We start from the raw sequence: 17,775 nt of genomic DNA on the forward strand, positions 1-17,775 counted from the left end.
AAATGAGTTTTTCGCGATTCCCAGAGAAGAAGAAAGTTTTGTCATAAAAATACCCCATCACAAAGCTTATCTACTTTTGCAAAGTGTCGAAATCATATTCTATTTTTACACGCAATAACTGGCATTACATACATTTTACAGAGGGGTAAAATAACAGTTTCCAAAATGTTTGAAAAACAATATTTAATTCAATATGCTGAAGTTTTTTCTTTCAATGCATGGAGCTCCTAAAAAAACTACCTGCTTTGCGTGTGTGTTTCGTTAAAAAAACTAAAAGTAATTTTTTTGTAATTATATTTTGAATGATTTTACCAATTTTCAGCTCGTTCTAAATCTATGTAGCTTAGAAAGTCTAAATTGACCGTACTATATAATAGAATCAATAAAATCTATCTACACAGTGACATGCTTACTACATTCACCGAAGGGTGCCACGTGTGTCCGCGGTATTCTCGATAAAAATAAAACAATGCCAAAAGTGACACTAATACACATTGTTGAGTAGTTCGTTTAAAAACGCCGCTGAATATTTTTTTATGGTTATGTTTTAAGCATATTTTCCAAAAATTAATATTAAAGCTTTCGTTTGGTACTAGTCACCAAAAATAATAATATTGAAGAATGATAATTTCTTATAACCATCTAATGAAATTCCGTCTCCTGATACCAAATATACAGGGTGGTTGTAAGTTGTAAGAAAATAAATTATTTCGAATTATTATCACTCCCGACACCATATAACAAATGAACAAAAAGTATGAAAGATTTAATCAGTTTTTTAAATAGATTCTTTTTATTCATGTAAACTTTAAACATTTAAACATAAATTCGTTGACGAATACTAAATCAAAATAAACATCCGCCATTGATTATAGCTGGAAAACAAACACCTTAAATAAAAACTTTGAAGTAATCGAATAATTATGACCGTAATATAGAATATAATGAATTTAGATCCGGTGATCTTGGAGGCTACAGGAGAGAAACCTATCTCTTCCAATCCATTTGTCGAAGCATTTTAATTTCAACCAAACATTTGTACTGGATTATTAAACAATAATATATTCCGTTCAAACATTCTTAGTAACATTGATTTACATAATTTTTCAATGTATATTTATATCTGCCATTGCTTCATCCATTCGCAGCTTAGTTGTTAGTTTCAATGGTAAAATAATTTACTAGGAATGGTCTTGTCGGTCGCAATAACATGGGTAAGTCCTTTGCAGTCCCCTTGGTCGTCCTAGTCCTAGCTCATGTAAGCTTCCCAGAATTTGTGAATCCTCCGGACGAAGCTGCTTTTGAAACGAGGTTCAGGGATCAGCTATTTTATTTTTGTTGAATCTGTGATAACTAGCTTCCTTCTGCCCTATAATTAAGCTTCTCCAAGTTTTTGCCTCTTTTCTATCTAATTGTAGTTTTTCAACTATTAGATTTTGGTGAAAACATTATTGTGAGACTAGAAGATGTAGTAATTCGTATTTATGTTGTTATAATTACTGAAGATTGAAATTTTCGTGTTACAGATAGTTCGTGACTCAATGTTCACAATGAAGGCATAGGATTTTTTAACACCTGAAAATAAAATTTCTGTTTTTCTAATGAACTAAATTGTATTAAGGACAATTCTTTTTTATTATTAGCTAAAGATGAAGAAATTTCCTTTCCACAGTTCAGTTTCAGATTCATCCATTCTTATTCAGGCTTTGTAATATAATTAGTAGGTAAGTGCATTAATTTCAGAAGCTCTGAAGTTTTATCGTTAAAGTATGTACACCCTGTATATCAGATACTATTCTAATTTTTGGATTATTGTTTTTTGTATAGTTTTCCATAATAAAAGCTGTTAATACCCTGCTAAAATTATGGTTGAAAACACCACCATTCGAGGCTTTTGTCAATATTGTATCACTAAGGCATTACTTATGATTTGATAAGAATCAAATTATTAAGTAATGCTGCATTTTCATATTCACCAGAATTCCTTTGTGCAATTATTCCATTATTTATTTCAAAATACTTCAATAACTTTCAAGATATTAGAATTTGAACGTAGATGCCATAATTTGAACAATTCACCAGCTGTTATAAAATTTCACTTGTCACTTCACTGTAGGAATTTGTATTTTTTCAATATTTATAATGTCGAAAGATTGGGGAGTTTTATAAACGACCCACATTTATTCAAGGATTATATGGATTAACCTACCATGAAAATAATATCGAAAAAATTGGTTCTTTTCTGCTTCACTAATTTTCAAAATTAGGTGTACCAGGTGCCCTTAGGGACAAACCACAAATATCCGTAACATTGTGTCCTATAATCGGTTTAAATTCTTTGCAATAAAAAAATCACAGGAAAATAAGGTCCAATTGCATTCTAGGATTTATCAGTAGCGTCGTTGAGATTCTCATGAAGTTACAGGCCGCTGAAGATTATGATAATAGCAGCAACGAAAGAACAAATAATGGAGAAACAATGGAGGGAAAACAAACAAAATATATGTATATATATATATATATATATATATAAATATATATGAATATATGTATGAATAGAAGACATAATGCATTGATCAAAAGAAACACATATTTCGGTATGTTACACACTTCAGGAAAGATGGGAAAGCAAGAAAAGGGGACAGAGTATTAAGAAGTAATCAACAATGGAATCGGAAAATGTTGAAAAGTGAAACAATAACAAAAAAAAATTAATATTTGTGAGACATAATAACACCTAATGAAAATAACCATGATAAGAAATTAACAGGAAAATGATTTCAAATTATGAGAATAATTCTGACACCATACAGTAGAGGAAATGGGACTGTAAGACGCAAAAGTAATAAGAAAGAGATGATGGACTGGAAAATCGAATATTAATATAAGATTTATAAAAGACACGAAGACATAATGAGAAGAAGAAGAGCAGAAACCAGCAGAAAAATTACCCCCGATATGATCTAGACCAGATATAGAAAAAAAATCAAGAGCTTAGGCATAAATAACAGACATGATGTGAAAATTATCACTAGATAAGAAGAGTAGCAACGTATTCTATGTATTATGCTGCTTCTCCATATTTTACAGTGATCGTACGGTTGGTTTTAAAGCACACCGTTAGATCGGACCATCACCTCGAACTACGTAACTTATTTTTTGAACGATCTTCAAAATTCGAGACTGTAGTGTAATTAGTAACATTTCAAGCCGTTTTGAACGTATCGGGCAATCTATTAGGTGAGCGGTCGCTTGTATATTAGTTGAAGAATTTTTTGTTTTTGCTTAAAACAATATGATTGCTCCATTTTAACTCTCCACTCACAGTTTGTGACTGTTTAACTACAAAACGTATTACACAATACGTACTAAAACTAAATAACGAATCAGGCAAACCATTGTATCGTAACATTGAAATTATAGCGAACATCGAAGATAATTTGTAGAATAACGACGCAAAAAGGAAATGGAAAATGCACTTGAAAAAATGTGACAGAATGACCACCAAAGCTTTAGTCTGAATATACCATAATTTCAGGAAAAAAAATTTACCGTTAATACCGTTTAAATATATTTTGAAAGAAAATGAAATGTTTTCTAGTGATTATTCTGATTTCAGCGCAAAATTTATTTAAAAGATATTTTCAAAATATCTCCGCCCATGTCGGATTTAAGAATATCCTACTGTATACTCAAATACGTAAATCTTTTGTCAATTGAAGTGGTTTACTTGACATATTTTTGTGTCATTTGTTAAACTGAAAGGGACGTGGGCCGGAAAATGGGCAGGAATTAACGAAATCGAGATACATTGTTAAAGTTTGCGGTTGAAATATGTTTATAAAGTAGCCCAATGTTCTGTGAAATTGATCGGTTTTGGTATTTAGTTATGGTTGGGGTGGTAACGTAACAAAAACGATCAAATCGATTTTGCGTTTTAAGGGCTCATTTCTTTACGAATGCGGAAGTTTGTGTTCAGTTACTTTGTTACGATACCTTATCGTCTTTTGTGAAACATTTCACTTTCATCACATAGTTTGGAATGGTATAGATATGCAACAAGTATCAATAGAAACAAGAAATAGGGAATATAAAGATTAATTGACACTTTTGAGATGTATTTTGTTTTAAAAATACTCCAATAAAATGAATTGAATGATTTACTTCTTTCAATTACGCTTTTTGTGTAAAAATGCTATGTATTTCACTATATTTTTTCACAAAAGAAATATAATCTCGCCCTGTCTGTTAAAATAGGTATATGTTAATATTTCAATCTGTATCAAATTTCCAAACACGAATTTCAAATCTTATATTGTGGGATGATTGATGATGACCTGCTCGAAAGATTCCATATGAACTGATTTGAATTTGAATTAGTTACTGTATGTTAGTTTTTATTACTCTTTATGTGAATGATAAACACTATTCAAAAAATGTTTTGTTATATTTGTTAAATTTACTGTTATACAACTACATTGTTGAGAAGTTTCTGTGAAAGATATTAAACTTGAAATCCCACGTACAGATTAGTGACGCATTAAGAATGTATATATGTATAGGTAACTAATAATAAATTTGAAAATTGATCATTTAAATCGAAAAAACACCATGAAAATATTTAGATCAATCACATGTAAAACAATGTAAATGATCGGACAATGATCATCTTATAAAAAATAAAAATCACTAAGAAAGACTATATGAAGACCCTCAAAGCACTAATATGAGATATTTGTTCATATCAGAATTTTGATTCTTTGATAAAATAAAACGTTGTAAGAGATGGTATAAATAAAAAGATAAATAGTACTCAACCGTAATATGATAACAATGATTGGTTGACTTTATGGCATATGCCTTGGATTTGGGAAATTAAATAAGGCAAGTCCGTAGCCATCTTCTGCTTATTTCTACTACGCTTGTGATCTTCGGATGGTTTTCATAGAATATTTACACCATTGAAAACAAATACATTTGTAAGAGAAAGAATCTATAACACTTGATGTATAATAACAATTTTGAGAGAGAAGAAAAAATTAGGATATCTGTGCACCAAAATAAATTGCACACTGTTCACTACTACCAGTTTACCGAAACTGGATTTTGGATTGAACATTTTCGATACCATTACTAATGCTTTACTGTTTTTCGCTATTTAGTTACCCTTCTTTGTCACCTTTATTTGTGATAGTGGCACTCAAATATTCGATTTATTCCACTTTTTCTACTCTGTAATTCTTATTTCCATTACAATTTTAGAAAATAACAGCTTTCTGGTTGTCTCTCATTACCATCTATTTTGTTTTTTCCCCGTTTCGCACTAGAGCACTAGTCAATATTCTGTTGCCTTGTCTTCTAGTAACTTGACTCTTTGAAGTTTTTTCCTGGAGCACTATGTCGTCCACATATGCTAAACATTGATGTTTCATACGACTTTAGTATAACCACTTGAACTAAGTTAGAGAAAAGCTGTGGATAATGGTTATTCTTTTCTCAGACCTTTCCCTATATTAAATTCGTTAGAAGTACTGCTCTCCCAAAGTGAATTGCTTTCGATTTTTCGCATTGTTACTATAGAAAAACAATGTTTTCAGGACGATGCACCTTCTCATACTTCGGTGTGATCTCCAGCTAGTTTTCCCTGTTTCCTAACTTTACTACTAGTTTTACTTTGTTACGGGAGAGAGATTTCTATCAAACAAGAAAGAAAGCAACTATTATTTGTAAGGGTTGAAAGGTAACTTGTTTCAGATTTACACAAAAACTAGAGATTTAAATTATGAAAACTTGTATGCGTAGTTTGAGAAAAACCTTGTGATACTCTCGTCGTTTGTTATTAGAGATTAGATTAGAAAAGTAAACTTGACGTCGAGACGTAAACGTGTATTATAAATTTTATTTAAATTGATCTTAAGATTAGCTGACAGTAGGTTTCCTGTTGGATATTTAGTTGAATTAAGAATTATTCGGCCATATGAATAAACAATTTAATTATAATCTGTTATATTGCATTCATATTTATATACATACATATCGATTATTTATTCTAAACAGAGAGTCAGTACACAAAAGTTTATCGGTAATTAATACGCTTCAAGGTTTCTTTTTATAGAGGCATCAGTGAAGCACTTCATTTAGCAACATAAGCATGCAAAAATCCAAATAACGTCGAAGTATGCGGGTATTCGCGAAAAACAATAGTGGATCGTCCAGCACATCACTAATTAGACATTAGAGGGTGTCAGTTCCCACGCGAAAGAAGGCCGTGCTAAACAAAACAACTTCATTACGTAGTCACTTCTGGTGTCTTCGTTGCGATTTTTTCTAATTGTATTTCTGCACGCATACTCATGCGTCGAGATAGTATTTGAAATGGCGGATAGCCATTTTATAAAACGTACAAAGTAATTTATATCTACATTCATATCCTAAGAAATTATCATTAAAAGTCTTTAATTTTTATGAGTAAACCGGTTTATGAATCTAAGGAACTATAGCTATATCTTTAATAATTAAAATTGAATTGATCAATGACAACTATCAGCTGTCGCTTATCAAATGTTTTTGATGTTTGTGAAGTGACAAGCTTTTATAGCAACTCATGCCTTTGGCATCATGTCTTCATCTTGAAATAAAACACAGGGTTATATATGATAGTATCGAATTGCAAATATTTAAACGTTTCAAATATATTTTGAAAAATACTTACGAGAGTGCTTCACGCGCAACGTAAAAAAGTGAAAACAGCTGAAGATCTCGTGGTTTCACAAAAATAAACACGTGAATGTGTGAAGTTGCACACCAAAAAATTAAAATGTTGTTTTGTTATTTAAAAAAAAGCTGGCAAATATATTTCATTGCAACCCGACAAAACTCAAATAACATAAATGGAAACCAAAAAAATAAACCAATATTATGACTAGAAAATGTTCATTTAATTTCGATAGAATATATTATTTGTTACATGTCATTTTTTAAAAGGAAAATTGTTCTTGTAAAAAATTTATATAGATAATTGTAAATTTTAAATGAAATATTTGAATATAATTGTTTAAATGGTTTTCAATTGTACACAAGCTGTACAAAACAATAAAATATAAACAAGAAGTACAAATATTTGTTATTCAGTAAATCTTAGTTCTCTTAAAATTTTACATGAGGAAGATTAACATCTTCATTGTTAAATAAAAAAAAATATACGATTTATAATGATAGGTTCGTAGCAATATTTTTTATGAATCAATAATTCTAGCCATAATAATAAAAAAACTGATTCAAATAAACTGAAAAGCGTGATATTCAGTGTAAATATTCATAACGCAACCTTATTTCGAAACACTTTATGAAACATCGATTAAATAATTGTGATAGACAAAATAATTAATGTTTATAACAACTTATCTTGATAGATAATCAATTTATTTACCTGAGAAGACTGATAGCGGATATTTTTCTTTATGAAAAAAGCCTTGCCACACGCATAATTCAGTGGTGAATAATCATCATTGTGATTATTAATTATGCATAATTAAGTTGTTACAGTTCATCTCTCTGAATAGTTATTAATGCAAATCAGTAAATATTATTGCTACAAGAAATATATTTCTATTTTAATTGGGTAGTTGTTACCTATTAGATTGATTTTCGAAGAATCCAATGTATATATATTATGATGAATATTATTCTAATTGATGTCAGATAAAGCCTAGTCATTATTTGAGCAATAAAATTTTTATATATTTCATAAATATGAAAAAACCATAAAACTGGTCTTAAAGACACAGTTATTTATGTGGATTTATTTGAGATCTGCAGGCAACTACAGTTGACACTGGCTAAATATATCCGACAAGTTAATAAAAACTAACAAACTAAAAATGAAATTAATCAGCTTTATTGGAATTCAAGAAACAGTGAAATTTCAATTATTATTTTATACTAGGTTTTGTTTGATCATTGAAAAAATACTGACTAAGAATTTATTTTTAATTTATACTTGAGTAATTTAAAGAATTAAGATCGTAATTTTATAAGTGAATAGAGAAGATGGAACTTTAGACAAGCTCAAACTATAGCTATATAAATATCTAAAATTTTAAAATTCATAAGGTTCTTCGACAGGTATTCGGGTAACAACTCCCGTATAGGAAGTTACTAAAGAAGTATAATAATTGTATTTAGAAATCTAATGAGATAAAGTTGTTGATAGTGAACGTTGAAAAAAGGTTTGTACAAAAATGCACATCAGAGAAGACTGTTTACATGGTTGGTTTGAAGAATTTCATCATGGTTGTGCATTCTTCAGTGATGAATGTCGAGAAGGTCGACCAAAGTCGGTTGCCATTCCAAGAAAAAACGATGCTGTACGTAACATGATTAAAGAAGATTGGCATCTCTCAGCACATCGCAGACTGCAATACAATCGATTTTACATGAACATCGCAGCATCCTACATCACGACAATGCCAACTTCTACAAATCACGTGAAACAACTGAATATTTGAAAGAGAAAACATCGAATTAATTTTCTTGTTCTTCTAATTCCTTAATGGCGAATATTTCCAAAAGCTATAAAACATTTTCAAACGTGTTTGTTTTACTTGTTGTAAAAACTTGAAAGGCAACCCTCGTACGGTACTTCCTATCATAGAAACCTGATTTAGCAGGTTCCATCTTCAAACAGTTGTAAAGGTGGAATGCAGCAATGACTACGTGAAACTGGATACGATGGTACTGTAACTAAGGCTGAGTTAATATCTACCATCAAAGTACATCGAGCCGATTACATTCAATACGCGGTGTCACACTTTTACGACTACCATGGTATCATAGCGGGCTTATTCTTTATAGAACTTGTTTGGGAAAGACAAAGTTATGTGACGCACCACAATTTAACATTCCAAATTGCAGATGTGGAGGGAGCATTTGCTACGTACTGCAATAGATGGAATTAACCCAACTTCATGGAAAATAGCTATAAATCACGTTCCAATAAGAGATATATGGTCAGTTATTGAATAAATTGCTATTTATGTTTTTAATATTTGGAGGAATGATTTATTGTATCAGTTTTTTACTAATTTCCTGTTATGCCTCTCTTATTTTTGTATTATTGAGCCGTAGTTGCAGTTTCCATTGCTTGAATCAAATATACATTTGTCTTCTTCTTTAAATGTGGATCTATATGAAGGATGATATTTTTCGACAATTATGCTAGATATAAATGGATTGTATTCCAATTAGAAATATTTACATTTCGGCTTCAAACTACTCGTCCACCTCTAGTCTACTACCAACTTTTATATCAAGTTTTACTATTGAAGAGCATACCTGATATAAATTCAAATCAATTCACTGATTTCTACGTGTAAAAAATGAAACAAATGAAATAAATTTAGTCAACTCACAAACAATAATTTGAAATTGATTGTGTGCCATATATGATTCTTTTCTTTTACTTCCACAAGCTCCTTAAAGTCGAGTGATAAATTTGCAATCTTATATCACAAAAACTAAATGGATAAATATGAAAATCATTGAGTGTTTTTACATTTATCCATATTAGTTTTTAAGTTGCTCAATCTAAATATCTTTTACCTTTCTAAGTAAAGTGTTTGTGCTTTGAGCCGCGGTACACTGATTATCACTATTAAACTAAAGAATATGAATTTAGAAAATGAACTAAAAAATGTTAAAATAAGTAAGTATAAGCACCCAAACCTAAGTTAGAAACAAACAAAATAAAAAAAAAATCGATTGTGAATCTGCAACAGTAATTTATCCATACTAGGTTACGTAAAGGGAAAATGTTAACATAAAAATAGAAATTAAATGATTTTTCATATGAATAGACACTTTCTTGAGAACGAGTTAGTTATTTAGTAGATATTCGATATTTGATATTTGATACGATAATCAACAATGACGTTTAATGAGATTCAAATAAAATGATTATTATTTCGATCAAAATAGTTTCAAATACGAATGCTTACAACGTTATGTTAACATTTGAAAAAATAAATGACAAAGACGTTTTTGTCGTTCAAAAAAATTTGTTAATTTAGACAATAATCACTCACTCTGAACAAGACAGTGCAATGAATCATTTTAGAAACGGTTTTTGGTCATTAATTTGTTATTAGTAACAATAATTATTATAAATGATGATTATATAGGAGATTTTAAATGAAGAGGGTTTCATTGAACACAACAAATAAGGTTGTTTTGTTTTCATTAGTTGAAAAGGGTTCTTTACAAGTGAACATAATTTTTGACGCGTTCGGAAATTTTATGCGGCCCTTGGAGAGCTTGAAAGTTAAATTTTCCTTTATATGAATGAACTAACTAGAGAATTTGGCAGAATATTAAGTTAGATTGATCGTGGTTCACTTGGAGGACCATTGTATTACCCTTTTCATAATTTGGAAACTTCGTTAACTACCTTCCATCTTTTTTCATTCAATACCATATTTTCAAGTTTTTCAAAACCAAAATGTTTTTTCCAATTTTTTTTAATAGTTGTCACCCTCTATTTCTGCAATATTTTGCCAACAGTGCAAAGTCCAATGGTCTTCTGGATTTAGTATTCCGTGAATACTCATTATTTTTTTCTCTCTATATTTATTCTTGTTGAAATCGCCCAGGATATCGTACAATCAACTCTGTATGACTATTTATCCTGATATTTGGCTCTGATTCCTGTGTCAATAGCATCTTTTAACAATTCAATCGGTAGCACTGTAACTGTTTTTTCTGCATTCTCTTCCATCGTCCCCCTTTTTGCCAGTTTATCTTTAGATTTCCCTCCCATTTAATAATATAATGTCCAGGTATTGAACAGAGGTTTATTTTAGTGTTACGAATTTAAAAGAATGCCTCGCGACAAATCTTTACCACTTTGATTTTGTTGTTTTTAATATTATTTTAAAAGCTGCTTTGCTAGCTGCGTAAATTGTGGTTCTGTATGATTTTTTGAAATTCAATTTTTCTAAATATGCACAGGCTCCAGTTTCATTTTTTTAAAGAGCTATTTGCAATTCTTTTACACTTCATGATAAATTTTTCATCTCATTTATCTCTCAAAGAACTGTTTATTTTCATCTTTTTCTTTAAATCCGTTTTAGTGATATAAGTCCGTGTTATAAATTAATAGATATTTCATTCTATTTACCTATTTTACCCATTTCCTGCAGGATAGTTGTATGTCTATAACTCTTTTGCCTGTTTCCACTAAAGAGCACTTTCTATGTACAATTCTATAGGCTGTAGCCTAGGGATTGCTTATAGTGTTGCTTGTGCAGTACTTCTTATGACTCAGGTGAGTTTATAGATTCACTCCATACTACTGAGCAATACATTATGGTAATACTTTGGTTGTAGTCCCCCAGTTTTTTCCAAATATCCTCCTGCAGGTATAGAAAACCTTGACTCCTCTTTTCATTAATTCTTCAATTTCATTCTCCATGAAAATATGGATTCTAATATTAAGTTTCCTTTGAAAGGTGAAATTCTTGTCCATTCAATTTTCGTGCCGTGAACTCAAGTATTCTGTACTTCCTTAACAGAATTGATTCAATCTTTTTGAATTGGCTCACATTCCATTATTTTCAGCGTCCAAGGTGATACCTTCTAATACCTTCACTAGCATAAAAGTTATTTGGACAAATTTGATGAAAAAATAAACAGTTTTGTACCAAGTTACAAATTTAATTGTTTTGGAGTAAATTCAAAAATAAATTGTAAAAATGTAGTGAATGAAAAGAGAAAACAAAAATGGTGAATTTCCGCAAGATTTGCGATTTTCCACAAGTAAATATTAATAATGAATTATTGTTACTATAATATCCCTTCAAATGATACTATACTGTGAACAATTTAAAGTAAAGTCATTATTGTCTACGAATAGCCTCGAAACATTAAATTTCACCGTCACCGAGTACCCCTTTTCGCTTACCGGCGCTCGTTCTCGACTTATTCCGGGGTTTATTCGGCGATTGAACACCGTGCGCCCCAGTATTACCCAAATGCTGCTTGTTAGGGGGCGAATAAGCACCCCCATGAATACCGTGGGCATACGCAGTCCCATACGTGCCTTCAAAGTTACCATTAAACATAGTGCCCCCTTCGTAATCACTACCTTCTCGCTGCTTATTATTGGATCCCCCCATGCCTGTAGGTTTCACATCCAATGCACAAGATTGGGGGTTCTCGTGCATGAAAGCTCCCATGGCAACTGAGACGGCACTTTGATATTCGGGACCTCCAGCAGAGGGCGCGACAGAATCCGGTGTAGAATCTTTGGGCGGAGTAGGAGGAAAGGAGAAAATGTTATGAGCTTGTGTAGGTACCGAACTAGGAGACTGAGATTTATCGGGATCGCCACCACCAAACGGTACCCATGGACTTGAGTGACCGAGGGGTTTGGTACTGTCCGACAACCAAGGATGGAGAGGAGCGTGGAAGTGAGGCCTACACACTTGTCCTGTCGTCATTCGGGACGCTGAAACAAAAAAAAATTTAATAATATTTGTATTAGTTTGAATTTTAGTGCATTGTTCATATATTCGTAACAGCAGATCTCAATTACAAATTACATTATGAAATAATGATAGTGGCTCTAATTTGAAATATTAATCTAGAGCTAGAGCTAGAGAAGTGTCACCTAAAATTTAAGAAAGTAGGCTTATTTGATGATGAGAAATATTTTCTTTAGATGAGAGAATATAACTTCAGTTTTAATCCAATTAATACCTCTTGTCTTTTCTGAAAATACTACACTGTGAAAAAATCTTAATTTTTATCGCAATCCCTTTTGAGAATTTAATAAAATTCCAAGCTTGAACTTAGTATGGGTCAAAAACATTACTACAAACCACTGCCTAACATTTTGTGACAAGGATATTTCTATTAGTGTTGCGTGAAGGTTGTCTTCTAATGTGAGCAACATACTGAACTTCTTGTTCCATGAAATGTTTCAACAATGCTGTTTCCTTTCCTTCTTGCAGTCCTTTGAAATGTGTTTCGTTAAATAAAACGCATGCTTTTCACAACACAAGTTTTTCGCCGTAACCCACCATCATTAGAATTTCTATCCATCTTTTTTCGGCTAAACGAGCCATAATAATGGAAAAGATATGACGCTTAAATGTAAGGCTGACATCTTACCATCCTTCACTAGTGGTTGGGTGCTGATAAACCACTTCTGACACGGTATTTTGTCATGGTAAAAGAGAATTTTTTTAACATAACTTACGTTGTTTATTTCAAAATATAGATGTCACAACCTTATCAGTCAATTCTTGCGTTTTTGTTCGCTTCGGTCATTACTTTCAGTCCACTAAATTACAACAGCATAAGTTTTTTCTTTATGGTATCTATTTGTGAAGAGCTTTTGCATGCTCAAATTCTCATGTAAAATGTTATATCTACTAACTACAGATTTCCTGAGTCTCTCTGGGGAATTCACGACAACTTTAGAACAATCTAACACTGCAAACTTTGGAGCAACTCGATAAAATTATGAGAATTTTCGGGATCAACATGGAAAATCGAACATTTTCTGAAAATATCAATCACTGTCAATCTTTTTCAAATACCAAATTTCTATAAATTTTTTTTGTCAAATTCGTATGAATTTTCCGGACCTAATTATCTTTGGGCACTTTCCAAATAATATTGAAAAGAATTGTTCATAGTCACGTTATGAATTATATTATGAAATAAAATTATGAATTTTATTCAAATTGTTTAGGTTTTTTATAATAAATAAGTTTGAATTTGTGGAACCGTTAGTGCTATTCAAACTGTATTCACATTGTTTACATTACCACTATACCAACACTCACAATTACACTGTCTGACGCGCGTTTACCTTCAGTCTCTGAAGACGATAACTTGGTTATCGAAACGCGCGTCAGACAATGTAATTGTGAGTGTTGGTGTAAAGAGTGTATTCAGTATTTTATTTTTTAATAAATGGTATATTTTCTTATTTCCTTGTTATTGTTTCTGTCTCAGGAAAGTTTTCTTATCTTGTATCATTTTCGCTATTTCATTGATGATATCAATGACTTCTTAATCGATTTTCCAAATATTCAGATGTCTGTCTTATGTAAACAGCATTACGATTATCTAATATCACTTCTTTTATTTTTTTGTTGTTTTAGATTATACTTTATTGAAATATTTTAATAATATATTACATCGTTAGCGACTAATTCTGATATTATATTTATCGAAATAATTCGATAATTGGTGTAAAAGTCTGAGTTTTCCGCCGGTTTGTTCAATTGTCGTGAAACATCCTGTATAACTAACGACAATCAAATACAATACAATAAGTGGTAATTTGGCAAAAAGCTACTACACCTACCCGCATAATCTACTAATACAGTACTCTCAATTCCCTACTCCCAACTATGCACATCTGCCAAAATATGCCCCAACCCTCTTCCTATTTGCTAACTTTTCACTCTCCGTACACACGTTTTGCTATTGCGTGCCCTTCTAATACACAGGGATATTTAACCCCTCACCTGCCGGTCGCCATATTGAATCCACACCACAATGGCGGCTGATCCGCCCGGATTATCTGCCGATCCCATCAAAGATAGTCGCAGAGATTAGCGGGGATTCTAACGAACTTCCGCAGATGGTCATCAGAAAAGGGTTTTGAAATAGGGACTCTGCGTGTGAAAATTATACTCACATTTCAGTATCGTACTTGCAAATATTAGTAAATATAATAAGTAAAATTGGAAAATTCTTGTTTCTGTTATGAATTTTCAAATTCGCAATTACCAATTACAGTAACGGATAACTATACTCGAAACTAGATAAAATGTTATCGCAGAGAAATAGTAGCAGTAGAAAAAAAAATTTCGAAATATCCAATAAAGTAATCCACAAATGGATATTTTTCATTTACAACATTGCGCAATGGTAAAGTGGTAAAAAAAGACAAACGAGATTTATAGTAAGCTCTGGAGTGTATTAAATAACGTCGTACGATCTAAAATCGATATAGAAATACTCATTACGAGGGATAAACAGAATTAAAGGTTAGAAACCACAGGATTTTCAAACTTTTCTCACAATAACATAACTAGTTGTACTATTTTGATAATAGAAAAATCTTTCAAGTCTACTTTAATTTCTAGAAACTTGTCAAATTTTCGTAGCATTACGTTAAGGGTAAAGTAGTAAGTAAAGAGTAAATCCTATCCTGTGTTGGATATATTTTATAAATATATAAAAAGCCTATTGATTATATTAAAGCTATTATAAGATGTAATAATGCAGATTGTTCGGTAGTGACACATTTTTTTTATACAATGGTGTTTTGATATGTTAATTTAGTAATGGGTTTGTGTCTGCACTTTTTCTTTACACAGAATTGGGGGTGTGTTCTCACATTCAAATTATTCTCGTCATACGTATTTACCAAATAGTCCTGAATACAGTATTGACAAATAAAAAATTATTGATTTACCGATTTCGAGTCACTTCTAATTCTGTCACTTCTCCATATTTTAGTCACCATTTAAAACATTATATTTTTATAAATTTGGGCTTTTTTTATTATTTTTTTCTACTAAAGAACTGATTATAAATAAACAGATGTATTTAGATGATTGTCAATTTCTTTTTGCATTCACTTTTTGTGTTAAAATTATGTTAAACACAAATAACGTTCTTATTTTTTAATATAATTATTGTTTGCTTTTTAAAAGTGATAATTGAAATCAGATCAGCTACCATAGCCTTTATGTTAAAATGAACGGTAGCATTGAGGAACTGGACTCAGTACAGATCATCTTAGTAAATATTTCCACTGAAGATAACGTGAAAACTGTTTGTTAGAGTATTAAAGACAATCCATCTATCTAGAATTGCCCTCTTTCTAGTAAATTGGGCATTTCAAGAAAGACATTATGTAGTAATCTTCTTACACCTCCAGCTTGTTCATCAATCCTCTCAATTTCTATATCTTCATAGCTATTTGTTTCCGGTTTCTCAACTCAATTATTCCCAAATCCATCTGCACCCCAGCCAACTATCTCAACCGTGGTCTTACTCTTCCTGTCCTGACATTCTTAGCATTCGGAACCAGCTATCTATATATGTTCCAGTCAACTTATTTTCTTCTGTCACTTTCACTATCTTTTTTTTACTATCAACAGCATTCTTTCGGTCCCTTTCATCATTATCATTATCTTTATAGCATAAGTCATGATGGGCCTTAACGTTATTTTATATGTTTTCAATTTTGTTTTCATTTCTTTGCTCTTCATCATTTGTCTCCTGGCACCAAGTTGTCTATTGGCTGTTTGTATCTTCTTTCTTACTTCTTTGTGTTCAATCACCATTGTTCATTATTATCACACCTAAATAGTAGGATTTCTTCAACACTTTAAACTTACATCTACTAGTTTTTCCTCCGTCACTTCTTTTTTTTTATCTTCATGCTACTTTTTATATCTTTCATCTTTTAATTAATAATTTGTGATCCCATTTTTTGCCTGCTTTCATTAACTCCTCCAAGATTCCTTTCCTAACTGAAGATGTACCAATACAAAATTCAAATTGTGCAAACATTGATATCGCAAAACCACCTATAATGTCTGCAAGCTTAAGTCGATTGTTCAAATATCGTTTCTATGATGTATGGGGCGCACATCTATTTAATTGGCAATCTAAAAATGAAATTGTAGATTTTGGGCTCTGAAAATTTAATAATTTAAGGGTAACATACACCAATCTAAAGGAGATTCCCTTGGCTGCCGTGTTCGCCAGACTGCGCTTGAATTTTTTTGTGTGGCTAAGCAGAATATGAGGAAGAAAAGATTTGAAAAGATTTGAAATCACCAACCCCTGTATCGAAAAACGTTTCTGGATATGTGATATATAATATCTATAAAATATGTTTAATATTCAAAAAAATAATCAAAATTATTAATTACCACAAGAGTTATCCGTGTTTAACATTAGTATGTTTTATTTAACACACTTTATGAAATTCTAAATTATTTCTTATTCTTATATCTTTTAAACATAAACTAATTACAGTACCACTTTCACAAATTAGTTGATCGCGATCTCTCAATAATTTGAGTTTAATAACTTAATCATCTAATTAGAACCTTCAACTGTCAGATTTTTTTCATTATAACATTCTCCAATTTCACAAAAAAAGTCTAATTTCATGTCTACTAATCTGTTTCAATGTTCTGTTTTACTAATCATAGCGATTGCAGTATTGAAAAAAATATATTATTTTTGAATTATCTCAGAGCTTGTGCCTACTAATGACTCCGTAAATTCATTAATCTAACCGCAGATCTCATGTTAAAATATAAGAGACTTCAAATTGAATTCCCTTGTAGACATTGATTCTAAAAGTTGGTGATTTACGACCCGTCTAATGACCCTCAATTTACATAATAGTCGACAAAAAATTGGCCCCCGGCGCCCATAAAACGGTCTGCGATTTAATTTGAATACAAGGCAGTGTGTTATTTCGACGGACCCTGTATGCAACATGTGCTTCAAATCATATACCACGTCTAGAAAACACCAAAGCTCTCTCTTGTTTATGCCAACTACACCATCATAAAGCGCATTTTCAGATTGGCATGCAACATAATATGGCGTGATCTGTGTACTTCGGAAAATAAATATGAAACTGTTACTACAGCGTTGTCAGATATAAAACATTATTCACGATGATTTTGTTCTGTGAAATGATAACTAAAAATTGATAATAATTTAGGT

At 31.3% G+C, this 17,775-nt stretch overlaps 1 protein-coding gene across 5 annotated transcripts in view; it reads right to left on the minus strand.

Moving 5' to 3' along the window:
- Nucleotides 1–17,775, minus strand: part of LOC130891414 (GATA-binding factor C) — a 159,451-nt gene that overhangs the window by 92,457 nt on the left and 49,219 nt on the right. For 3 of the 5 annotated variants that reach the window (XM_057796153.1, XM_057796155.1, XM_057796154.1), the window contains exon 3: nt 11,957–12,502. In XM_057796153.1, the coding sequence (XP_057652136.1) occupies nt 11,957–12,502 (546 nt within the window). The remainder of the gene's footprint in view (nt 1–11,956; nt 12,503–17,775) is intronic. The other 2 variants (XM_057796157.1, XM_057796156.1) reach the window with 2 other exon arrangements.

Source organism: Diorhabda carinulata, chromosome 3, assembly GCF_026250575.1.
Source record: "Diorhabda carinulata isolate Delta chromosome 3, icDioCari1.1, whole genome shotgun sequence".
Lineage (NCBI taxonomy): Eukaryota > Metazoa > Arthropoda > Insecta > Coleoptera > Chrysomelidae > Diorhabda > Diorhabda carinulata.